This window comes from Sebastes fasciatus, chromosome 14, assembly GCF_043250625.1.
Source record: "Sebastes fasciatus isolate fSebFas1 chromosome 14, fSebFas1.pri, whole genome shotgun sequence".
NCBI lineage: Eukaryota > Metazoa > Chordata > Actinopteri > Perciformes > Sebastidae > Sebastes > Sebastes fasciatus.
In genome coordinates this window covers 12,181,418-12,208,318 of record NC_133808.1, presented here as the reverse complement: position 1 = coordinate 12,208,318, position 26,901 = coordinate 12,181,418, and the positions used below count along the sequence as shown (strand labels likewise).

Below are 26,901 nucleotides of genomic sequence, written 5' to 3'. Positions count from 1 at the left end.
TTCTCGTGTCTTGTGAAGTGACGGGGCTCCGCAGAGAGTAACGTTATCGTCTCCGAGCAAAACTCCGGTGTCTCCCCTATTCCCTCCGGCCGCGGCCGGGAGGCTGAAGTAGGAAAAGCCAACACTAGGATCAGCAGTGATTCATGGAGAGACCTTTGTCTGGTCAGCTAACATTACTGCCAAGCAGGTGAAATATAGAGTGATATTGTGCTTTTAGCTGACGTGTGTCGCCTCACTGTTTTGAGCGATGCTCGTTCATGTCTATGTAGAGCGAGCACAAGCGCGAGCCCGACGCTGACTTTCGTTGAATTAACGGCCACTAGGTGTCGCTGTTGACAAGCATTTCTGATTCTTACAAACAGTCCCTTTAATAAGAAAATTGAAATACTATTAACCTTGCATACTGTATGTCATGCTCATACCTTTTCACCTTGTATAAAATGTATAATATACTAACTAGTAAATGTTACCATTTACTATTATTGAATGCCATTTGCTTCATTATAAGTTTCAATCAAACATTAAGATATAGGCGGAAAAAATTGTTAACAAAACATTATAGACATGACCACTGACTATTTGTGTAACAATTTAGCCACAAATTCACATTCGTCTTCATTGTGAAAACTTAGCGTCTACTTTACCCACAATGCAACTCGACCGCCGACGAGACAGGTAGTTTTGGAGATTCCTGATTCAGGTGTGTTCTGCTTGTAGCGGCTTATGTTGCTTTTAGCTGTCAGCATCAAGCAGAGATGAGGAGAGGGCGAGTCTGGAGGTCTGGTAAGATCACTTCATTCTAACTCAGCACCCACAGATTGTTTTGAGTTTCAATTTTAGCCTAAATTGATCGCCAACTTAGATACCCAACCCACATTGTGACAAGTGACATCACTTGAGGGAATGTATCCAGATGTTCCCTGTGGAGCCACAAAAAGCTTTATACAATTTCTTTCCACCTGAGACCAGACTCTAATGTGTTTTATCAACTTGTCCTACCATTTTACCACTTCTATTATTATTGATATGTTCTGTGATGTTCTGTTTTAGCAGTTACCATATTTTTTACTTTATTTATCTGCTTTTATTGTCTTGTGAAGCACTTTGTAACATCTGTTTTGAGAAGTGCTATATAAATAAATGTATTATTATTATTATTTATTATGACCGTTTCTTCAGTAGAAACTATTCCCATGAAACATGTAGACAATTAATTATGTGGATTTTCTATTCAGCTCCATTGTATTGAGCACTGATTCTGAAAAGAGATGTTGAATTTGACATGCTTTTTTAAAAAATCTGTGAACTGCACAAATAAAATAGCATTCATCTGCAGATAGATAATCTACAAACCTACAAAACCTGGACAAAATAAATAAAATGAGAATAAAGGTGTTCTGTATAAATAATACAATACATTCCATGTTTCACACGGCTGTCATTTAGGTTGGTCAAGTAGCTTAGTGTGTAATGTAAAATGTGCATGTGATCAGCATCCTTAACAGAGCCATGGGCATTTTTTAGGTTCCCACTTCTGTCTGTATTACCTAGCAGAATGTGTTGGTCTGAGTAAAGTGTGTTTTAGGAAACCTTGAACAGTGATACCAAAAGGAGCATAAACCTTCATTTATTTAAAAAGACCAAAGTATTGCAGTCAAGTGAAAAAAATGCAACTGGAATTTTCTCTTTTGTAAAGTAACCCAACCATTTTTGTCATAGCCAAGTGTCGTCACATGGTGGCAATGCAGCATAATCAATGGTGCATGACCAGGAGTACTGTGTATGTATCTGCAGATGACAATGTTCCATGACACAGCTGTCATTGCCATGCCTCCACACTGGATGTCGCCATTGGATCAACTGTTTGTGTAAAACTGCAACTGCTGACCTTCACTTCCCCTCCCCCTCTCTGTCTGCCAGGTCTGCACAGGTTTGCACCATCATGTTTGCTGAGACTGAAGCATGCATGTGCGAATGAGGCTTCCTCCCGCTCCACCTCCTCCCCATCTCCACCGCCGGCTTCCTGCGATCCGCATCCCTCTGCGGAGGACTCGTCACTGCAGCTGGGGCTGTGACCGCAGCTTCAGCATCATTCCCCTCATCCGTCTCTGCAGCAGCATCCTCGAAAGCATCCATTTCTCACAAGCATCCCCGCACCTCCGAGCTGCACACACCCCCTCTCTCTCACATCTCTCTCCTCCGGCATCCGTGTGTCGTTCAAGACGGCGGCCAGGCAGTCACATCCCGGGCGAGCTTGCCCTGCCGCATCCCCCTCTTCCCTTCTGCTCGGCTGGGCTTGCCACCGCAACACTCCCCGTCTCCCGTCCTCTTCACCATCATCCGCTCTCTTCTTCACCGTTCAGGAAAAAGCAGGCAAGCTGTCTCTTTTCCCTGCAGAAGTGTCTCTTGGCTGGGCAGCTGGTCTTCCGCTGTCCCTTTGGAGGATGATCCTGTGGATGAAGACAGAGGAGATGGCCCTGGGGGAGCTGCTGGAGAGGCTGAGGACAGTCACTCAAAGCATAGGTGGGTGACAACAACACACTCAACACCGACTGGTGTAGTCCCTGGTTATTGTGTTCTCTATTGCAGAGGATTATTCATGTTTGTCTTAAACATGGATAGTCAAAATCTGTATTCAGCCACAATACGAGACAATATTTGATCTCTTGTTTGGTTAAATTCAGACCAAATAAAAGGTGAGACAGGGGTTTATGAAGGAAAATGCAGGATCATCATGTCAGTGAGCTACAAATCTTTGTTCCCGCAGGAAACCACACCAGGTTTCTGTGTGCCTCGAGCTAGGGAGGTGTCCGGCCAGTAAGCTGTGTTTTTCCGTCACAAGGCCTGCTTTGCAGTTGATACTTTCAGTGGAAAATGTGATATTGAGTCATATGATTTGATCCAGTAGGAGTGCGTGGTGTTGTGACACGAGTTGAAATTATTTGTAACGCAGTCAGATAGTTCAGTTATCACAGGCAAAGCTTCCTCTATTATAATTTTATATTTATATGCATGAAATCTGACGTGTAATCTATATCTCTGATGTCTGTAAAATTTACAAAAACATTGGCTGCAGAAGACAGACTGATTTATGTTGTGATACTGTACCTCTCTGGCCCATTTCCTCAGTACTCCACCCTAATCAGTTACAGTATTGTTTGATCAGTAGAGGTGTTGACGGCAGAAATAGGAGACCGTGACCTATATATATATATCGTCCTGTCACCCCTGTAACCCCTGCACTGATTACTTAACATGGACATGCCACGTCAGGTAGTTAAATCACCTCTTAGAGATTTTGCTGTCAGGGCTTTGCTATTGTGTTTATTGCAAAGCTCCACTGTGTGTGTGTGTTCATGGCTTTCCATATTGGCTCAGATCAACATTTTAAGCCCTTCATTTCTGACTGCAGTGAAAATTCATCACGCAGTCATGGAAAAGAAAGCTATTTTGGAGCCTTTTTTAGCTGACACAAGACTTTAGATGTGATTTCCTGACGTTGATCCTGCAGCCTTGTGATTTATCGCCACTGACTGAAGGGCAGATCTTTCTCTTTTATAAAACTAATGCCCCTAAGATGAAGGAATATATATTCCTGATGTTTGCTTTTCTTCTCTTTTGGTCCATTTATACATAGAGATCTCCCCTTTTAATCCACTCACCGCCAGCACACAGCCACTCTCACAAGCACACACACACACACACACACACACACACACACAACACACTCGTGGACACCTTTTTCATTACATGTTGTGTTGATCTTGTTTCATTGGAGATCAGTGATGCTGGTCGCATTTAGAGGAGCCACAGCTGCTCACTTAGTATCATATGGTATTGTAGTTTTCAGATCATGATTCTTTTTAGCCGTATTTGTGTGTACAGCTACATTATGTTTGCTGAGGGAAGAGGAATAATGACTATTATTATTATATGCTTATACTTTGAACACACTGTGTCCATTTTACTTTTGTATGATTTTTGAATGTTCTGTGATGGCGAGGCTCTTGCTGCAGTCATAAATACAGCACAGTTGCATCTCTTCCTTTAGCACCAGAGATGGTGAAAGTATGGCGGCAGTGAGTGGGTGGACTTAAGCGAGGAGTGGGTCATGGCAATGCCGAAGCTAGAGAAACAAAACTGAACAGCTCGGAAGTGTCTAGAGCTACATCACTCCAGACATGATAGAACAAAATTGCATAAAAATTGTAAAACAAATTATTGTCTACAGCTGCAACTATTGTTTTAATTTCCGATTAATCTGTCTATTATTTTCTCGATTAATCGATTTGTTGTTTGGTCTATAAAATATCAGAAAATGGTGAAAAATGTTGATCAGTGTTTCCCAAAGCCCAAGATGACGTCCTCAAATGTCTTGTTTTGTCCACAATGCAAAGATATTCAGTTTACTGTCGTAGGGGAGTAAAGAAACCAGAACATATTTCCATTTAACAAGCTGGATTCAGAGAATTTGTACTTTGCAGCTCTAAAATTGTCGTGTTTTTCATTTTTTTTATTTTACATGTACAGGCATTAAGTGGGTGACATTCTACTAAACATTTGCAGACATTGCAATCATTAGTAGCACTCTGTTTATAAGGAAATGTGACAGGAATGTGCTGTGGCAGGAGGACGAGAGCAGTAATCGGCTCAGAGAAGAGACTAACACTGATCACAGAAGACAGCAGAGAGGAAGGGAGAGTGAGGAAAAGAGAGATTCAGGGAAACAAAGTCAACTGTGGATGAAAAGGATTTAGCATTGTCTAATCTGGCGAACCGCTCCTCGCTTCCCTTGCGCTGAAAAGGAGGTGTCATGTTGTGAAATGCTTTCCTTTTCCCCAGAGAACAAGTTGCAAACAGATCTTGTCTCTGACTGACATGACTGAGCTTGCAATATCCTCAAACTGATATAAAATCAGGAAGATCTATTCGCATCCCACACTGTGGCTGACTATATTTTCCTTTTTTATTGGTGAATATTGTCATTGGCAGTGATCCAATCCATCCATCTATCAGTGTGGTCGTTCAGTCGGCAGTGAGTGGGCAGAGCTGTTTAGCACATCTTATCTGTGCTCAGTCGGCACAAAATTATCCATGGAATGGAGAAATATGCATTTCTTCATCATTACATATAAATAAATAGCTGGGTGGGTGTCATTTCTTTTGGCTCATGTATTAACCTAATCCATCCCATTATTTCTGGTATAGTTTTGTTTATATTTTTGTTTCCTACAATGTTATGTGTATCCCAACTTGTCAGTACATTGATTTCAACGAACTGCCATTTAAAAAATAGTTGTTTTAAAAGCAAATGCTGCTCGCTTAAAGATACGACAAACTAAACTAACTTTCGTTTTGTATACTGTATTCGTTTTTCCAACACAACATAGAAGTCCACTGGTCACACATGTTTTTGCAAGTATTTGGTCATAAACAGAAGTATTAGACAAATTAAGATTTTGACCTGAAGATGGCGGTAGATGAAAAGTCAAGGGATCACCAAGGTATTCTAATTAATCCTTAGGGGATTATGAATGTGTGTACCAAATTTTATGACAATCCATCCAATAGATGTCGAGAGATTTCACTCAAAACCACAAATGTCAACCTCATGGTGGTGCCGAAGAAAAAGTCAGATGATCACCAAAGTCATTAGGAGACATTGTCTGGGATCCATGAATGTCTAACCAAAATGTTGTGCCAATCCATCTAATAGATGTGGAAATATTTTCCTGGATAAGTGAAAGATTTGACCTGCTGGTGGCGCTATACAGTTAAAGTCAGGGATCACCAACGTCTATGTGCTCCATACAGTGGGAATCATGAATATCTGTACAAAATTTCATGGCAATCGATCCAATAGTTGCTGAGATATTTTCAGTCTGGACTAAAGTGGTGGACCAACCGCCTGCCATTGCTACCCATAGAGCCACGCCGTTAGCATGGCTAAAAAATATGATGCAGTTTAAGCTCGGGTGTGAAGTAAACAGTGTATTTTTTAGTTTAGTAGTTTTTTGATTAATCAGTGAAATGAAAGTAATTGTTACTTGAAGCCCTAAGAACAAACCGCCTCTCCGTGACTCTCTAACTGGGCATTTGACCTACTTCCAGTTGATTAAAAGGGACACATCCAGTTCAGTGAGTCACAGGTCTCAGCTTTTCCAGCAGGAATGTGTTCGTCTGCAGCCGGTGATGCTTGGGGGGGGCTGCTTTATTTATCGTGCAGTAATAGTAGTCACATATTATATATTGTGGTTGGTGTTTTTTGTGTGCTAAGTATGGCTAGTACAGTATGGATTCACACCTCTCTGCGTGTGTGTGAGAGACTGTCTAGTGGTGTATTTGCTGCTGAGCCAAGCAGGAGCTGAGGTTTATATGAGCTCCAGGCGGCCCAGCTGGCTCATGACTTCATGGTTGCTATTTGATCTCAGTCATTTGTCATTGATTAAATGCTCCTCTGTTGCATTGTTTTGGATTGAAAGCACAACAAGGAATGCTGCTTATAAAATCAGATATATGTAAGAGTTTATTGTTACCATAATGTGAGTTTCAGGTTTAGCTTGAGGTCATTCAAGCTGCCTAAGTGAGCTGTGCCGTAAAGGCAGAGCAGGTGGATCCAGCAGGTCACGATTAGTCTCCAGCTAGTCAGCTGTGGTCAGAAAGACGCAAGTAGCCAGAGCCAGGTAGAGTGCTGCATTAATAAAGCATTTTCTATTTATGTCATTGCATTTTAGTGAGGGTAGTCACAATGTATTTGATTTTTCCTATCAAACAAATACAATTTTAACTGTCTGAAGAGGAATTTAAAAGCCTTATTTTAAATGCTTCCAGTAATGTCCTGCTTCAAATTATCTACTTTATATTTATGTAACTTTTATCATGTATATAGAAATAACTGTAATTAGTAATTGTATTCATATTTAGTTTGTTTTTTGTTTTTTTACAAACATTTTTATTAGGGCTGTCAATAGATTAAAATATTGAATTAATTGCACATTTTTTTTATCTGTTCAAAATGTACCTTTAAAGGGAGATTTGTCAAGTATTTAATACTTTTATCAACATGGGAGGGGACAGATATGCTTGCTTTATGCAAATGTATGTATATGTTTATTATTGGAAATCAATTAACACAAAAGAATGGAAATTATTCTCCAGAAACCCTCACAGGTACTGCATTTAACATAAAAAATACGCTCAAATCAAAACATGGCAAACTCAACCCCAACAGGCAACAACAGCTGTCAGTGTGTCAGTGTGCTGACTTGACTATGACTTGCCCCAAACTGCATGTGATTATCATAAAGTGGGCATGTCTGTAAAGGGTAGACTCGTGGGTACCCATAGAACCCATTTACATTCACATACCTTGAGGTCAGAGGTCAAGGGACCCCTTTGAAAATGGCCATACTAGTTTTTCCTCGCCAAAATTTAGCTTAAGCGGTATTTAGCCTCATTCCTAACAAGCTAGTATGACATGGTTGGTACCACATGGTTGGTGTTTTAGTTTCATATGATACCAGTATCTTCACTCTAGCTTTAAAGGTCACCTATTATGCAAAATGCACTTTTCCATGTCTTTTAAACATCAATATCTGTCCCCAGTGTGTCTACAGGCCACCATAGTATCATAAAAGACCATCCTCTCTCTTTTTCTCCTCCTCCGTTTGTCCGGAAATGGGTGCAGAAAAAAAAATCGCTTTTTTTCCTTCTCTTCTGACGTCATTAGAGAAATGCAAGCCATGTAAGGGTTTCCTGGTCGAACCAGAGAGAACCTTCAGTAGCTGACCCCGCCCCACAGCGCGTCACTGTCTCTCCTCCTCAACCTAACTTGAGCAAAGTCTGCAAGAACCAGCAGAACAGGCTTCATGTACTCCCATCATCTAAATATAACATGTTCTTTCACAAAGGCTTTATGTAATTACACTGTTTAAACAGATGATATTTATATATTATATATATTTGATGTCATGCATGTAGCAGATTACAGGTAGTAAATAGTGACTTGTAAGCAACACAACACATTTCTGTTTCACAGTCAAACTTTATTTGAGTTGACAGATGACAATATTAATTATTCACAGCATTTGTAATCATCCCACCTGTTAGTTAGTTATGTGACATGGTACAGGAGAAAGTCTTCAGCTCTGGTAAACTATGGTAAGCTAAGCTCCGGTGGTCTGTAGTCATGGTAACACAGAGACAGCTACTACTGTAAATAATATACCATTACTCTGATCTTCCATACATTTATCTTTTAGCAGAAATAATGAACTGACTACTGTTTCACATCTTCTATTTTCCACCCTGATGGTCGCTGTGTTTACACACCGTGTCATAGCGGTAGCATGTAGCTAACCCGTTAGCATGTAGCTACATGCTAACGGGTTAGCTCTGTATCTCCCATCTGCTTTCAGCTGTCTGCTCTCCTCTGGGATGATTCTGTCGGTCATTTCTCACAGATGGATCTGTAAAGACAGACGTAAAACAGAGTGTATGTTTACGGTTTACAGAGTTGATGCATGAGGTAAACACTGAGTTAACTAACAGAGATATAAATAGTATTATTTACCTGAGAGAAACCGTCAGGAAAACCTGGAATCTGGACCGCAGATGTTCATCATGTGTCGCCGATTTCTGATCAGATTCCTCCGGTAACGTGCGCTGGGTGAAGTTTCTGGTTTATAAACTTTAAAGTGGTTTATAAGCTCTATTCTAGCTGCCTCTCCCTCCACTCCTCTCTCTCTCCAGAGCTTCTCCGGGAGGGAGGGGGAGGGTGACGCTGTTGTTGTTGAGGAAGTTTGATTGACAGAAAACGCTGACCAATCAGAGCAGAGTGGGAGGAGACAGGCTGTGAATCAGTGGTTCTATTTCGTTCTTCCTGACTGCCAGAGGCAGTGTTTAACACTGGATGTTATCCATCTCGCGCACGCGCAGGTCGAGTATTTAATATCAACAAAGTCACATGTGACCTGGGATGACGTAGTTTATATAAGCCCACGTCATCATCAGATATGTCCCTTAAATCTTCTCGCGGCAGGTAATCCGCGAATGCAGGTTGAGTAAAAGAGATAAGCCGTTGACTTTTCGCTGGAAGCCCTGCAACCGCATGGTTGGAGCTACGGTTTCGTCCTCCAAGGGCTGCGATTAGTTAATCACGGCTACACTCTAACACTTTAGACGCTGTAACACCGGTGTTTTCGCCGGTTCAATTCAGCGAGGCTAACGACAGGTGAGCTAGGATCACAAGGTGAGTATATCCTCCCGTCGTTAGAGTTTAAGTTACGTTTGTTGATAGGAGTCTGTTTTCGGTCTCCTTTATTGTTTATGGCCGCCGAGCTAAGTGTTTGCGCTACAGTATCGGCGAGCCTCCGTCGGACAACGAGCCCCGTTGGTCTGTTGTCGGCTAATTCATTTCCTTTTACAGTGTGTGTTGCTCAGCAGCGAGTGATTTCGCTCGTTAAAGCAGACATCTCCTTTGTTGATAGATAGAGCGACCGCTCCCCAGTAAGTGATTTCGCTTGTGGGTTAACTTATTTTGTGGCTGCTGTTAAAGGGGAAGTTATTATCTTCCCTGTCTTTTGTATAATAACAGTCCTAGTTCAAAGCTAGTGTCTAGTTACTGAGACAGTTTCCTGTTAAGCAACTTGATGTAATTTTTTCTCTCTGTTACTAGAGAGTGCTTTCACTCCAGTGTAACCAATGAGTTGCATAACAAAGTAAACACATTATATAAGTAAGAAAAATACATTATTTAATTAAATATAAGAGTATAAAATTCATACTACGAATTATTATAAATATCAGCAGCACCATGTTAGGTGAGCATGTTTGCCGTGCCTGCATGGCTCCACTGCTAGCTACTGATGGCCATGATGAATGCCCCACATGCCTCGGTGTGGTACACCTGAGGGAGGGGCTGTCCGACAGTCAGTGCATGAATTGTAGTTTTATGCCACGGGAGCTGAAGATAGCTCGATTAGCTGAGCTAGAAGAGCAGCTCGAGTGCCAGTTGCCCCTATCGGGTGTACCTTCAAATGCACGGAGTGGGCGGAGACGCGCCCCACCTGGGGGGGCCCCACCTACAAAAAAAGGCACGGAAAGTGGACTGTTTGGCAACTAAGGTCGACACGCTAACATCAGAGTTTGCTGAGATTAAAGCGCTGCTCCTTAACCTTCAGCCAGGCAGGGTGAACGCAACCCAGCCTACCCCACCGGGATGGGATGAGGATGCCCTGTCTACGAGGGCTTCCTGTAGCCAGTTCTGTGAGGACCGGCCTGGACAGGGAGAGCTAGTAGCTCCTCCCACGCTTCTGACACCTGTTCCCAGCAGTCAGGAAGTGGGTCCAGGGCAGGCTCAGAGTCTGCTCCAGCGACAGTTAAACCAGTGGTCCGTATGGCTCTGGCATGCTTAGGCGTGGATGAGGCCCCGACTGCGGGCACCTCATCCAGTGCATTTTTTAGGTGGGCCCCGCCCCTGGCGGGTTTCTCTGTTCCACCCTCCCAGCCATACATTGAGGCGGCAGGGCCTTAGCTTCAATGCAGAACGCTGACACTTACGGACTGGGTAAGATGCCAGCAGTGGAGCCATCTATTGCGCCCTTATTGTGTCTCCCAATGAGGTCTTGAGGCCTGATGCTCGCTGTCCCAGGCCCCAGTGTCGCATCACAGACGACTTTCTAGTCAAGGCTTATGAAACAGCGGCACGCATGGGCCGTCTTGGAAACTCTCTTTCCCATCTGATACTATCCTTGTCCCAGTCCCTGCAAACTGCTGGCGTGGATGCTTCCGTCCAGAGCCTCAGTGATGCATCCCTGCAGGCGTTCGGTCTTATCACAAGGGAGCTTGGCAGACTAATGTCGACCCTTACGCTGACTCGCTGGCAGGTATGGCTGGCCCAATCTCCGCTTTCGGAGCCGGGCCGGAGAGCCCTCCGCACTCTCCCCGTGATTCCGGGGGAGCTGTTTGGCCCAGCAGCACAGCAGGCCTTGGAGCGTGGAATCCAGGCGAACCAGACTCGGCAGCAGTTTGCTAGCTTCCGGGAACCTACGCCTTTATGGCGACAGCGGCCCCCACAGGGTGGTGGTACCAGTCGCCCTCGGCTTCCAGCTCGTCCTGATACGTACCCGAGGACCTCGCAGGCTCCGGCACGGCCGGTGCCTCAAGCGAGAAGGGGTCGGGGGTCAGGGTATCGCCCCCCCCCAGATACCCAAAGGGCCAGAGGGGAAGATCCTGATGCCCCGGGGCCGGCAGTCGGACGCTTCTCCCAGCAGCAACTCAGCTGCTGGGAAAGCAGCACTTCAGACCCTTGGGTGGTGGCTACGCTTTCCCAAGGGTACAATCTCCAATTCCGACGCCGGCCCCCAGTTTTCAGTGGGATCAGACTGACCACGGTCAGAGATCCCACAAAGTCCCAGGCACTCAGACAAGAAGTAGCCAGAGAGAGGGTGGGTTTCGCCCTATACTGGACTTACGAGGGCTGAACACATTTCTGAAGGTGTTGCCCTTCCACATGCTGAGTACAGCAGATGTGCTCCAAAACGTGACACGGCACAGTTGGTTCACATCCATCGATTTAAAGGACGCATACTTTCACGTCCCAATAGCACTACCTCACAGGCAGTACCTGCGCTTCGCATTCGAAGGCAAGGCCTTCCAATTCAAGGTGCTCCCATTTGGTCTTTCCCTTGCCCCACGGGTCTTCACAAGGTGCATGAGGGCGGCACTCGCCCCGATGCAAGCCAGGGGGATGCTTATCCTCCCATACCTGGACGATTGGCTAATTTGTGCTCTGACCAGGGAACAGGCAGAACGGGACACTGCGTCCCTTCTGCATCACATGACGAGGTTGGGCCTTACCGTCAACCATGCCAAGAGTTGTCTCATACCCAGCCAAAGGGTAGTGTTCATTGGTTTAACTCTGGACTCCCGCCATATGCTGGCCTTCCCAACACCAAGACGAGTAAACGCCATACTCCAGCTCCTCCTCCGGTTCCGGAAGAACAGGAGGTTGAGGTACAGCCTGTTTCTCAGGCTGTTAGGTATGTTGACGTCAGTAACATCAGTAGTGCCACTGGGCCTCCTGTACTTACGGCCATTCCAAATTTGGATCAATGGTCTCCAATTAGATCCAAAGTCCCACAGATCCAAGAGAGTCAGGGTGTCCTGCCGATGCCTCCTTGCTTTGCGGCCATGGTGAGCCGGGGCATATCTGGCCAGGGGCATCTCATTGGGTTCGATTCCCTCACGTCGCGAGGTGGTGGTGACCGATGCTTCGCCCTCCGGCTGGGGGGCAGTATGGCAGCACAGAGCGATAAGGGGGCTCTGGACAGCACAGGAAGCGGCGGAGCACATAAATGGGCTCGAGCTCCGTGCTATATATTTGGCACTTCGCAAATTCCTACCACATTTGAGAGGCAGGCATGTTATTGTACGGTCCGACAACAAGTCAGCTGTCTACCATGTGAACCGGCAAGGGGGCACCAGATCAACCCGGTTGCTACAGGTGGCACGGAGACTTCTGGTATGGGCTTTCCCTTGTTTTTCCAGCCTCAGGGCCATGTATCTGCCAGGGCCACAGAATGTGGTGGCAGACTTTCTCTCCCGCCAGAAACCCCCTGCGGGGGAGTGGAGGCTCCACCCAGAGGTGGTAGAGGAGATATGGCGCAAATATGGCGCAGCAGAGGTGGACCTGTTTGCCTCAGAAGCCTCAACGCACTGCCCTCTTTGGTTCTCCCTGACGGAGACAGCAAGCCCGTTGGGACAGGATGCCCTGGCACACCCAGGGCCAGATTGCCTCCTCTATGCCTTCCCACCATTCCCACTGATAGCAGTAACGCTACACAGAATACAGCACGGCAACAACAGACTCCTGTTGGTCGCCCCAAACTGGCCGGGGAGACCCTGGTTTCCGGGGATGCACAGGCTTCTGGACAGAGTTCCATGGTGCCTGCCCAAGAGGCAAGACTTGCTCTCACAGCTGGGGGGCCGCATCTGGCATCCGAACCCGGATCGCCTACAGCTTTGGGTATTGCCCCTGAGGAGCCGGACCCACTCCTAAGGGTATGTGACCAGGCGGTAATTCAAACCATTTCTGACTCAAGAGCACCCTCCACCAGGGCACTGTATGCCAACAGGTGGAAAATATTCTCAGAGTGGTGTAAAGTGCATGAGGAGGTACCTCAGAGTGCCTCTGTGCCAATAATACTGAGTTTTTTGCAGTCTTTGCTGGAGAAGAAACTCTCTCCTTCTACCTTGAAGGTTTATGTAGCTGCTATTTCAGCCGGGCATGTCAGAGTGGATAACCAGACCGTGGGGTCTCACACTCTGGTGACCCGATTTCTTAAAGGAGCCCAGCGGCGGAACCCCCCCGCAGGCTGTCAAGGTTCCCTCGTGGGAACTGCATCTGGTGCTAGAAGCCCTTTGTCTCCCCCCCTTCGAGCCTCTGGAGCAGTCGGGGCTGGAGTGGTCTTCAGTAAAGGTTGCTTTCCTTTTGGCGATGGCATCAGCAAAACGTGTGAGTGAACTTCACGCCTTGTCAGTGAGTGAAACGTGTATTCGCTGGAACTCAGATGGCACAGGGGTAGCACTTTGGCCTAACCCATCATTTTTCCCGAAGAGGTTGGCTCCGACCCACTCTAATCAGGTCATTGAGCTGGCAGCTTATGACCCTTCATGCCTACAGGGGGAAGATGCTAAGTCAGCGGAACTGCTCTGCCCAGTGAGGGCCTTAAGGCATTATATACAGGTGACTGCGAGCTTTCGCCGCTCTGATAGTCTGTTTGTCTGCTATGGGGGCCATAGGAAAGGGCACACCCTGTCCAAGCAGAGGCTTTCCAGGTGGATTGTTCAGGCCATTGAGGAAGCATACAGGTCAAAAGGACTGCCTTTACCTCTTAATATCAGAGGCCACTCCACCAGGAGTGTCTCCACTTCCTGGGCAGCGCTACGGGGGATCCCCCTAAGTGATATCTGCGCTGCGGCCAGCTGGGCTACTCCATGCACCTTTGCCCGTTTTTACAGGGTCAATGTTGCTGCTCCCCATGCAATAGCATCGGTGGTCTTTCAGGAATCCACAGGCCGTTCCCGGTGAGGTGGGTTTTCCTCGTGACTACGTTGGTAGTAGTCATCCAGTGTTAAACACTGCCTCTGGCAGTCAGGAAGAACGAAATAGAACGATAGTTACGTATGTAACTACGGTTCTATGAGTTCTGGATGACTGCCAGAGTTGGCTGTCACTCGGAATCTTGGCGAGAAGATTCTGGAGGGACATATCTGATGATGACGTGGGCTTATATAAACTACGTCATCCCAGGTCACATGTGACTTTGTTGATATTAAATACTCGACCTGCGCGTGCGCGAGATGGATAACATCCAGTGTTAAACACTGCCTCTGGCAGTCATCCAGAACTCATAGAACCGTAGTTACATACGTAACTATCGTTTTCAGACAGAGGCTGAATTAGGCTCTGAGGCAGGCAGACTCAGGCTGCAGTATGAGAAGAATAAAGGGTTTTTTGAACATTGCAGCATGTAAACATGTTCTAGTGCAACATTAAAATACATCTATGAACCTGGAAATGAGCATAATATGTGACCTTTAAAACTGAGTTCGCCACAACCTCCGAAATATCAATTACGTTAATGCGTTAAAGAAATTAGTGGCGAATTTGTGTTGACTTGACAGCCCCAATTTTTATTTATTTATTTATATACTGTATATAAATTATTTTAAAAATAAATAAATAATAAAAAATAAAACAAATAATAATAATAGAAACCAATGTGTTTATGGAGTGGCAATACTATTGAATTAATAATGTCAATTGTGATAACTGTGGTGATCCCCTGACTTTTCATCTAGCGCCATCATCAGGTCAACATTTTAATTTGTCCAGTACTTTTGTTTCTGACCAAATACCTGCAAAATATATGTATATGTACACGTGAGTGTGAAATCAGTGTGGCAGCAAACAGTAATAAAAGGCTACAGATGAAGTAACATACAGAAGGTGGGTGATGCCGTAAACAACAGATCAGACCTGATTAACAGGGGAACAGGAGAGGAGAGGGGGGAGACAGAGCGATGGAGGGTTCTGGGTAGATGGCTGATGTTGTGTGCCTCGTCCTCCTGCAGTCGCCTCATCAGTATGTGTGAGAGTGCAGCTCCTCTCTCATCTCTATTCTAAGCCTATAAACTGCAAGCTGCCTTTTGCTTGCCAGCTTTAACACAACCAAACACACACAACACAAAAACGCACACATTTAAAAGCCAGCCAGCAACCTCCTCCACTCTCCCATCAAAGAGGACCCTCTATATGTTTGCTCTTCCACCTCACTTACTGACACACCCTGAGCTGTCTCATGTCCACCACAAAGTTTTAAAATTTTAAAATGTTCATGCTTTCCCGGTTCACCGGAAAATGAATGCATGAAAGAATCTGGGGAGATAGAAAGAGGGAAAGAAAAGGCAGATTAGTTAAGGAGTGGAGGAATATAATTAGCCTGAGCAGCAGAAGGGGATTTGTGCTCCACCGGCTGCCCTCTGCTCCCCTCCACCCTCCTCCCCTCCTTGGAAACCTATGCTACTCTGAGCCGTCAACAGTTGCACTCGCGACGAGGTATGCGTGTGCATCAGAGTGTGTGTTGGTGCAGAGCAGAGCTGGGCCCTTTCTCACCTCCAGTGTGAACACCGTTTGTTTCAGAGGTTGTGCAGACAGTGACTCAGCTCTTTTTGGATCTGCACTGCCGTTTCCTCGAGTCCCCAATGTGGCACTGCAGAGGACACCGGGCTTGTTGTCTTGTATGCAGCCAATGCAGATATCTCCTCACAGGATGCATGTGTGAGCTTGATTCCGAGTGACCCGGCCCCGTTACGACAAAGAAGATCCTTCCCATGCCTGCATTTGGGGGCTGCGATTTGGAGTCTATTAGAGTGTGCAGCGGAGCTTTGCAGGTGCAGCGAGGGGTCTCCCTGGATGACAAGAGTTTGTTTGAGTGTGTGAGACCAGCAGACTGCTGTCATGTCTCTGCATGAGTTTCTGCGGGAGGGTGGTGAGGCGTCTCACCGGATCGTGAACCGGCTCAGCCATCTGATCCAGAACCTGGACATCTCTGGACTGAGCTCTCCTTTCCCTTTCAACCCCAACAGCCGCAGGAACTCCTGGAGAGACTGCTATGGTAAGACCAATACAGGAAGGGAGATAGTGTGTGTGTGTGTGTTTCTGTTTGCATTCAGGATGCTGTTATCCAGTGATAATGCCTACATGTGTGTTATATTCCTGACTGAAGCTTTGGCCAGAGTTGTGTAGGGCATCACGCCCAGAGCCTCAAACTGTGTTTCCTGTGGGCTTCCTTTTGCTCCCCACTAGGCTGTTTCTGTGTCTCTGTGTGTATAACAGTGTGTGTCTGTGCGTGTGTGTGAGTGAGAGTGCAGCTTAAACAGCCGCTTCAGTTTCCAACATACAGACCTCTGGGCAGCTGCGCTGACATTTTTTCCGTAGCAGCAACAGATTCCTCAGCAAATGCAGAAATTGCAGCACGCAGCACCTCCCCAGCAGACGAGCTGGTGCAAAGGAGCAGGAACTGCTGATTAAAGCTGCTGAGTTTTCAAGTTGGTGTCCTGTCAGACAGATTGTTGCCACTCTGAGACCTTGGTTTTTTTCCACTGCATAGATAAAGGACTTTTGCAGGTCTCACTAACACGCAGGGAGAAAAGCATGGTGAGGAAAGCCAAGAGGAGCGCTTCTCAATGGGATAGTGGGATGCCGATGGTCCCGCTTAAGCCACGTGAGTCAGGAGACGTATATGGATGGTATTTTTTGTCTCTCTGCGTGGGTAGGCTGCTTGTGTATTTTTCTTTGTCTAGCTAAATCTGACCATAAAACTGACCTTGTATCTGTAAGCTATTTTCCTATAGTCTGCTGAGATGATGTATGTGAAGACCTTACCGGTCTTTGTCTCTCACCGAGGCTGTCCTCAGATATTTATGTCTGTTCTGTCCCTGGATGAAGGTCACTGCATGTTCAAAGCTACCGCGGTGCCTGGCGCTTATGGATCGTATGCGTGTCTGCACATACTGTACAGTATGTGTTGGCATGCATGGACTCCACATTCAGTATGTGCATGTTTTTCTTGTCCGCTTTGCTTTTCTGTACCTCAAGCTGTGTGGCTTCAGGGAGCGTTCAGCTCTGTTTAAATCATTAGCCATGAGGTGAATTCATACCAGAGAGGATATGTGTTTTTGACCTAGCAGTTGTTTGGTTTTACAGGCTAAGGCCACATAGCACTGATAATGTATGAAAATCTGGCAAAGAAGGGATCTTTTTTGGACGTGTGAAGTCTTTCATTGATATGCAAGTTGTTCCACCTACGACTGATACTTAAAATGATCTCAGAAGAAGCATAAATTAAACCAAGTTGTGTCTGAAGCAACCTAATGGGGCTCCAAAAATGTTTTAATCAAGTGCTTTCTGGGTAGATTGTCCTTATTGAATTGACACCCTAGAGCAGTGGTTCTCAACCAGGGGTCCGGGGACCCCAGAAAAATGGGTAATAGTTTATTTTCACTATTTAATTCACTATAAAAGAGAGCCCAATGTGAGTAAGAATCATAAGAGTAACCACTCTGATCATAGGTTTCACTTCCTCCACGGTTATCTTCTCATCTGTAGTTGACAACCATAGAATTGGGGTCTTAATAATATCTAACAACCAAAATCTTTTCAGATGGATGTCCCTGAAGCAAAATCTTATCAAATCGAGGTCCGTGACCTAATGTGTATCAATTAAGGGTTCCTTGACACATAAAAAGATGGGCACCACTGCTCTAGAGGGTATTGTAAGGTCTACAGATTGCAAAGTGACCAACTTGTGATTGGAGGCTGTATAAACATATAAAGACTTGACTTGAGGACCTTTAATGACTGACTTAAACAAACAGTAGGTAGGAAAACAGTGAGAGGGCAGTGACGAGGATAAAGCCATACTTAAAGCAGCAGTAGGCGAGATTGGAGCAAATATGATTAAAAACATTTATTTTTATAAAATGATCACTATATCCTGACGGTATGTATGTATATGTAATAGTATGAGACAGGTAATCTGAAAAAAATCATGTGTTTCTGTGTCCTCTGGTGCTCCTGATGGCATGTGCAAGATTTCACAGACCGGAGTCTGCTGTCCAGCTGCTGTCTATGAGAGCCGGCTGTCAATCACTCACGAACTCCAATCAAACGGTCAAACTAGGCAGCGCTGATCAAATATGAATCAATATTCTGTTACTGTAATGCCTATTTCTTGTCCTCAAATGTTTTCAGAAACATCTTGTAGTGTACTGTTTAGATGTGAAATTAGGAAGTTTGTGACCCGGCAGTCATGTTGAGATCAGTTGAGGAAATACCAAGCAGCAGCCAGAGCAAACTTTCTCATTATGCAGTTGAACAGTACACTACAAGATGTTCCTGAAAACATTTGAGGTGATAAATAGGCATTACAGTAACGTTGGATCGGAATTCGCAAGTGATTGACAGCTGCCTCCGTTGAATGAATAGCCAATAGGAACGCTCTCTCTCTGAAATGACCTGTGATTGGCCAAAGTCTCCCGTCACAGGATAGATTTTCTACAGCCTGAAAACAGCCATGAGGAGGTGCAGAAGTCTAGTTCGCTTGAATTACAATATGCTGAAAGGTTGTTATGGATTTTTTTGCCCAATGATGCCAAAAACATTCTGCCTACCCTCGCTTTAAGTTATGATACGATCTTATTGCGATTTTAACCATTTTGCAATATGTTGAGAATTGCGATAAGATATATTGCGATTTATTACCTTTTTTCAACTGCAGTTTGTCAACATCTGTTTTATCTAATAAGATACAGTTTTCAATCTGTTCATCTCAGGGTTTTCATCCACATATCTTGAGGTCAGAGGTCAAGGGACCCCTTTGAAAATGGCCATGCCAGTTTTTCCTCGCCAATTTTGCGTTACTTTGGAGCGTTATTTAGCGTTCTTCTCGACGAGCTAACATGACATTGTTGGTACCAATCGATTCCTTAGGTTTTCTAGTTTTCTAGTACCAGTATCTTCACTCAAGCTTTAAGACTGAACTGCAACCTTGGAAAGACAGAATAGCGGCCGTCAATAGTTTATATAATAAAAGATCGATACTTGACGTCCGTGTATTGGTAAAATATTGCCACGCAAAATATCGCGATACTATGCTTTTTTTTTTTCATTTTCAAATTTTTAGTTTTCAGCCCCAACCGACGCTGACTTGAGTGACATCACTTGAGGTAATTTATTAGATCCCAACAGCTCCCTCTGGAGCCACAAAAGCTTCAGACAACACATGTAGTAATACTAGATAAGACTTGTAAACAGACTTTGATGAGTAAAAGATGTGGATTCCTCCTTTTTAACTGGGCAGAAAAGAAAATGTCGTTCAATTCCTTTTTGTTTTTTATGTTAAACATCTTTTCTTGGCATTTTGTGCTGACTGAAAATTTCTGATGGATACATCTCTGAGTTCGAGGAAAAGTATATTTGATACACTAGTTGCTTTCAGTCTTGGTACTCGCTCATTGTCTTTATGTGACAACAGCACAATGAATCAGTGTCTTTAAATTGCACTCAGACTGCGAGTTGATCGGCAATCTGTTCCTTTGTTTGACCCTCTCTTTCACTTTGCAGTTTTTTAACCTAATGGCTCTCGTGTTTATCTCAAGGTTTATGACACTGATAACCTCGTCCTTGCCCTTCGTCATAGAGCAAACACGTGTTAAACACAATGCACCGCCCACTCAGCATACACACATAAACACAGGCATAAAATGACACACTTAACTCAAATCTGTTGCCCGAACCTTTTAGCACACTGAACTTCAACAGATTGGTGTCTTATTAGCTCATTTTGTCTGAAATATATCTTTTACACAACTCATTTGAAATGGAATATAAATCGCCTCATTCTGTTTAAGAAACAGTATCGTTCTTTGAGAGGTCTCATTAGAATTAAGTCTTTCAGTGAATTTGTAAGAATGGGGTCTTTTATAAACAAGAATAGGGGCTTATGAATGGATACAGTCTGTGAATGGTTAAATGGGGATGCAGGCAGTGTTTGAATGGGCTGCTCAGAATGGAGCCTTTGTACTTTTGGTCCACATCTCCTGAGATAAGGCAGACGAGGAGCGAGAGCTTTGTTGGCCTAGGTAAATGAGCGCTGCATGGGGAAAGGACAGGGAGCTGCAGTTCCTACCTAACCACTGTGACACAACATGGCATGACATAACTTAATGCTGATAAACTCAAAACTGGATCCCTTTTTAGTGGTCAGACTAAGTCATTTATTAGCAGGTTGGAGGCATTGCTATTCAACCGGGAGGGGTCAGGTAATTGTCTTTTTTAGGGGAGGGGAAAAGGGGAACTTGGTGAGCACGGAGGGTGGGGTAGGGTGCTACACTGTAGCTTTTGTCTGCAAGGGAAGGTAACCTGAGGTTGCAACAGGAAGTCCCCACAGTTACTGAGTGACGTGCTGCAGGCTGTAGAGCACCTGCAGCCTGACAGAAGAGCGAGAGGCTGAATGTGGAGTCTAGTGAAAGGTGGAGTCAGATGAGAGGGTTATTAATACCTTTTTTTGCAAAGCTGCATGGAACAAGCGTTGCAGAAGAGGAGTGAAGACCGGGACAGCAGGATGGGGGGACAGGAGACGGACGATTCCGGCTTCTTGATGGAGGAGGATGTTGAGGTGGAGTTAGTCTCTGGGTTTTGCATAAAGGTGGACTCAGAGCTGAGTTCAGCCCGAGAGGTGACTATAGGCTCAGATGAACACCCAGATAGAGAGGACTGGTTTGTGATTACAGGACACACAGATGCTCTGTTTAATGAGCAAAGAGAGGAAAGTCCAGGTGGAGATGGAGGGAGTCAAACTCAAGAGGAAGGTGAGACGGAGGCTGATTCAGGATCGATGGAGAATGGAGAGACTGAAGCAGAGATAGAGATGGATGATCGAAGTGAAGAGATGAAAGAGGAAGAGGGATCATTGGATGTGTGTTTGTGGCCAGTAGAGGAGAACGGGGGTCACGTACGGATCTCTCTGGAGGAGGTGGAAAGATACTACAGATTTTCTCGCCGCTGCCACTGGCTGTGTGGTAGGTGTCAGATGTTTCAGCATTTTCTCTCTTCTTTTTTTGTTTATATATCACAAAATGACTCATCCCTTGTCCCAGTCTTTCTTTCACCACACTGTATTTGCCTACCTGCCCTCTTCTCCTGTTTGAGTTAACCTGCCCTCTACCTTTGCTCTCACTTAGAGTTAGGATTGGGAAAACATAGCATTTGCTTTCTTTGTTGTCTTTGAGTCCATGTGGCTGTGCAGTTTCACCTGAAACTCAAATACAAGTAGAAGAAGAACAAAACTCTGTAAATCCTAGATGCTCAATATGTGTCCTGTTGTGTGTCCCGTTGTGGGATCTGGTATAGATAACAGTTTGATAATGATCAACAGCGATGCATTACTGCACTATATTTAGACAGAACTATGGGTAAATGTATTTATGTTCTTGAACTGGTTAGATCGGGCAGAACAGAAGAGACAACTGTGTTCGGTCTATTAAATATACAGTATCTTTTGGAGACATTCATCTTCTTTGGCCATACATTTTTCATTAATTTCTACAGGATGATTGCTGTTTTACAACTTTTCTCCTGTTTTTTGTTTTGTTTTTGTTTTATCACAAACCATATCCTTTTTTCACCCCTGATATTATATGGACATCATCTGTCACTGCTCAGCCTTATTTAGTGCTTTGCTTTGTTTTTGTCACATGACCGTGACTGTAAGCCCCTTAGTCCCACTTGCTGCCCTCCCCCATCTCTCTGTTTGTGGGTGTCCATTCTGTGTCCCCCCCCCCCCAACTCTGACCTGTACAAGACTTATAAATATATTATGAGAATGATTTCAGGTTCCAACTCTTTCTGGCCTGATGAACCAGAGTTAGAGGCTTCTGCTCTCGTCCTATTTAATCTGTGTCAGTAGAGGCAGGCAGTCCAGGTGTGTGACTGTGACCCACTAATGTTTGACTCGTCGGCCACAAACGTGAGCGTGAGTGGAAACTAATCCTCATCGTTAAGCCTTTTAAAGAACATTAACGTCTCAACCAGCAGGTGGTTTGTACGTGTGTGTGTGTGTATTTACGTGTGTGGATGCAGAGGATGTTGATATAATGTAATGTTTGTTCAGGGAGTGTATTTTCTTATTAGCCGAGTTACTTTGCCAGTAAAGTGCAGAAACAGTGATTTAATTAAATTATTGTAGTTTGTATAGAATATATATAGAATGGTGTAGAATATAAAACAGCAAATACTTTGGTAGCTTCTAATTATCTACCATGTAATACAATGCAGACAAGTATGAGTAAAATAATCACTAAAAGTCATTTGAGCCCTTTTTTGTGAGCTCCATAATTCTGTTGGGAGGATGTGGCCTTTGTGCTTCATTTGGACCACTTCCAAGTCTTTAATAAATAAATTTTATATATATATATATATTATAGCTGTCAATCGATTAAAATATTTAGTCGCGATTAATCGCATGATTGCCCATGATTAATTGCACATTTTTTATCTGTTCAACACGTACCTTAAAAGGAGATTTGTCAAGTATTTAATACTCTTATCAACATGGGAGTTAGCAAATATGCTTGCTTTATGCAAATGTATGTATATGTTTATTATTGGAAATCAATTAACAAAACAAAACAATGACAATTATTCTCCAGAAATCCTCACAGGTACTGCAGTTAGCATAAAGCATATGTTCATAATCATAACATGGCAAACTCAAGCCCAACAGGCAACAACAGCTGTCAGTGTGCTGACTTGACTATAAAGTGGGCATGTCTGTAAAGGGGAGACTCGTGGGTACCCATAGAACCCATTTTCATTCACATATCTTGAGGTCAGAGGTCAAGGAACCCTTTTGAAAATGGCCATTCCCGTTTTTGGAGCGTTATTTTCCTCCTTCCCGACAAGCCAGTATGACATGGTTGGGACCAATGGATTCCTTAGGATTTCTAGTTTCATGTGATACCATCATCATCACTAGCTTTAAAACTGAGCCCGCTACAACCTCCGAAAGATTGCGTTAATGCATTAAGAAATTAGTGGCGATAAAACAAATTTGCGTTAACGCATTATTATCATGTTAACTTTGACAGCCCTAATACATATATACCGTATATACACATATATATAAAGTATTTAATGCTCACGGGAGTGGGCAAATATGCTTGCTTTATGCAAATATGTATATATGTGTGTGTGTGTGTGTGTGTGTGTGTGTGTATATATATATATATATATATATATAAATAAATCACAAGTTACGTTAATGCGTTAAAGAAATTAATACGTTAAAACAAATTTGCATTAACGCATTATAATCGCGTTGACTTTGACAGCCCTAATTATAACATCATTAATAGTTGCTGTCCATTATTAAGATCCTTGTGACATCATCGATACTTGTTGATAAAAAAAGACACCTGAGTGGTTTCACTGTTCTCTTTTGTGATAAATACAGTAGTATCTGAAACTGGCTCATCTGCTCCCTTTCTAATGGCCAGAGGGGCTTTTAACGTTTGTATAATACTGTGTCAACGATGAGTGGAAGTTTGGAAGGAAGTAATGAATGTAGTAGGAAGAAGGGAGGTGTGACGGGATGGAAAAAGTGGCCAAAAAAGTGACTGAAATTTAAATCTGGCATCTTCCAGGAGGGGTTTTTTCAGTAACAGAATAGCCTCTTTCTGTAAACAAAGTGCAGCTATTGCTGACCTGGGTGTGGGGTTGGTTTTGATATGTGTGGGAGTTGCTGGGGGCAAGGTGTGGCTGGCTGAGTAAGTGAGGCTGGGTCAAAAAGTGGAAACTGTTGGAGGTTTCTGTGTGAACTTGATTCCATGAGGAGCATGTGAACGCTCTGCAGATGGCTAGACAGTTGCAGCTTTGTGTCCTCAGGCAGTGGGTTGCCACTATTAACACGGCGACTCTGCTTTACCAAGTTACAAACATCAAAGATACGGTCATTTGTTTAGTCTCTTTCTTACTTGTCTGACTTCTTTGAAGGAGTTATTTTGGTGCACGCACACCCTTGCTTGAGGTTAAATTGAAAGAAAAGAAGAATAGTAAACTGTCTGAAATAACATCTGTAGATATCAGTCAGTCAGTTGTCCCTAATCAATAAATGTTAACTACAGATGTCATTGGAAATAGTATCCTATCAAAGGGAGAAGGGTGATACAGAATACCATATTCTCTATAGGTTTGGTAAGAATAAACGAGACAAAATTGATGTGGTTATAAGGTCAGATAATTTTTCTGAAGACAAAAAATGATAATAGAAACTGGCACAGATTGCAGGTTGCACAATCAATAATGTTTGTCTAGCCAGAGGCAGGCTTTTAATTTATAATAGATGAACTTGTGCAGCCTTTGCCATTTCACAAACGGAAGCATTTCAAGAAGAGGAAACAGATCAGACCTCAGATCACGATGAGTTAACAAGGTTTTAATCCAACTTAATTATCAGCCTGTGTATGATATGTACAATTTACAAGATGTTTTGTACATGTGTGTATGTGTCTGTCTGTATGCCGTCTGGACGGGGTAGAATAGAGTAATCTATGCGTCAGAGGTCTCCTGCTGTCACGCAAGATTTAATACCACCTGCCTCAGTGAAAAGAAGCTGTAGAGAAGTATTTGTGTCATGTTATGTCATGTTTTAAAGGAATACTTCACCCTCAAAATGACACCCTTTGTAGTGATGTGTGGGTCGACCCAGAACCGCGGGGTTAATAACTTACAGAAACATTTAATGCAATAGTCTACCTTCTCTCCCTCTCTCAAACACACACCAGTCGTGTTGGAGGCACGCAATTTGAACACATTCTGTGCCGTGTCGTGGTCATTTCACGATGTTTGTGAGATGACGTTGCACACATATCGCCAGCCGCGGCACTCGAGTCCGCTTGTCTCTGTCCTTGTCTCAGACCTCTGTCCTGACAATTGTGCTATTATAATGCATAATGTTGGCGTTTTGCGGGTCGGGTCGGGTTCAGGTGGTTGATTAACGCATATTTTTGCAGGTCGGCGGTGCGGATTGGCTCTCATAATGAGTCGGGTGGGTGAGGTTTATAAAAAACCCTGACCCGCGCATCACTAAACATTTGTATATCAATTACTCACCCCATGGTACTTTGAATTCTTGAAGAATTGCTTTCTTTGCATGCCCCCACGGCCAACGGAGAATCAAAAAACAGAGAAAACCGTAGTGGCATGCGAGAAATTGCTCACCCCGTGTTACCTTGTGTTGCCTGTCAATTACTGTACTTGATATACAAATGGTCATTTTTGTGGGTAAAGTTTTCCTTTTAAAATGTTAACTGGTTGGTGGGAAATCAATCTAAAATCATATGGTATGCTCTGTAAAACAGAATTGTAGTGTACAGTAGTCAATGCAAAAAAACACAGGTATGGTCCTTTAAGTCCCCTGAGTAGCTAAAACCTTTGATTGATGTTGTTTTGACACAACAGGCATGGCACCAGCTGGTCTCCGTGGAAAAAGGTTTAAAGGAGGCAGGAGGCTGAAAATGCCCGACCAAGAAGACACGCATGAATGAATCCTGTCCTCAAACAGTTTGTGTGTGCGTGTGTAAGAGACAGAAAGAGAGAGATAGAAAGCTAGCAGTGAATGTCAGTGTACTTATACCCTAAGGCCAAGATACCTGATAGGTCCCATTGCCAAACAAAGAGTTAACAGCAGCGACTCCTTGGTTTGTTTAAACTGGAGTCAAAGGAAGGCTTAAAGTAAAAGGGCTCCGCCTGTAAAGAAACTAACATTCAGGATAAAGAGGGGAAAGACGTCCATAACGATGATGGATATTTTGTGATACTCCGACTCCGAGTTGGACTGAGCTCCAGTGAGGATGAAGCCAGACTAGGTGGACGTGTTTTGGCCCGGCTCTGAGCCTGATGTCACAGGGCAGGTAGGATACCATACAGGGAAAGTTGTTGGGACAAACTGTGTATTCATCCATGTCCTGTCAGTATAGTTTCTTGATATCCTCAAGACTGTGTGTGTTTTATGCGTGATCGGGATCAGGATTTTGGAGAATTGTCAGACAAATCAAAAATGATAATTAGACAAAACAGAAAATGGGACGTAAGCTGCACACTTATATCTCTTGCAGTCCTGTAGCCAGGAGCAGAAGTCCACTGATTTCATGTTTAAGTATAGGAATGGTCAGAAGCTTCTTTGTAAGGGGACTATTTCTAATAGTAAATATACAAATTAAAATGCCATGGGGAAATTTGTGAGTGTTTGCCCTAAAGTTACATACAAACTTAATATACAATTTTTAATCACAAGCTGCCGGTACTCTTTTACTGCCCTCTCCATATCAGGTTCTCTGGGCGATTCATAATCATAAGGCGCAACGCCAGCATTTTTGCGCCTTAGAAGCTGTATGACCATAAACACGCCTGAGCTCTGCATGCATACTTGCCTATCTGGCTGGCTGGTGTTGATTCCAGGCTACAGGCATCCTATAATATATTATAGAGCGATACTATAGGCTACAAATGACACTGGAAAGCACTTTAAGTATTAAAGGAACAGTGTGTAGGATCTGGCGGTATCTAGCGACGAGTTTGCCGATTACAACTTCTCCCGTATGCCAAGCGTGTAGGATTGCTACGGTAGCCGACACGAATGGCCCTCTCTAGAGCCAGTTGTTGTAAGAATAGAGTGCTTAGAGTGTGTGTGTGTGTGTGTGTGTGCGTATGTGGGAAGTAAGTGGTGAAGCGAGAGAGAGAGAGGCGACGACGGGAGTGAGTAACGTTATTGATTC

The 26,901-nt window shown here is 44.1% G+C and overlaps 1 protein-coding gene across 14 annotated transcripts in view; it reads left to right on the top strand.

Annotated features, from left to right (window-relative positions):
• Positions 1-650: 650 nt before the first annotated feature.
• The window catches only part of mcf2lb (mcf.2 cell line derived transforming sequence-like b), a 60,656-nt gene continuing 34,405 nt past the window's right edge, over positions 651-26,901 (top strand). For 3 of the 14 annotated variants that reach the window (XM_074658846.1, XM_074658842.1, XM_074658839.1), the window contains exon 1: positions 20,479-21,147. In XM_074658846.1, coding sequence (XP_074514947.1) covers positions 20,646-21,147 — 502 coding nt within the window. In that variant the 5' untranslated portion in view covers positions 20,479-20,645. Of the gene's footprint in view, positions 784-1,920; positions 2,524-15,629; positions 16,182-16,427; positions 16,791-20,478; positions 21,148-26,901 lie in introns of those variants that run through there. The other 11 variants (XM_074658840.1, XM_074658841.1, XM_074658843.1 and 8 more) reach the window with 7 other exon arrangements.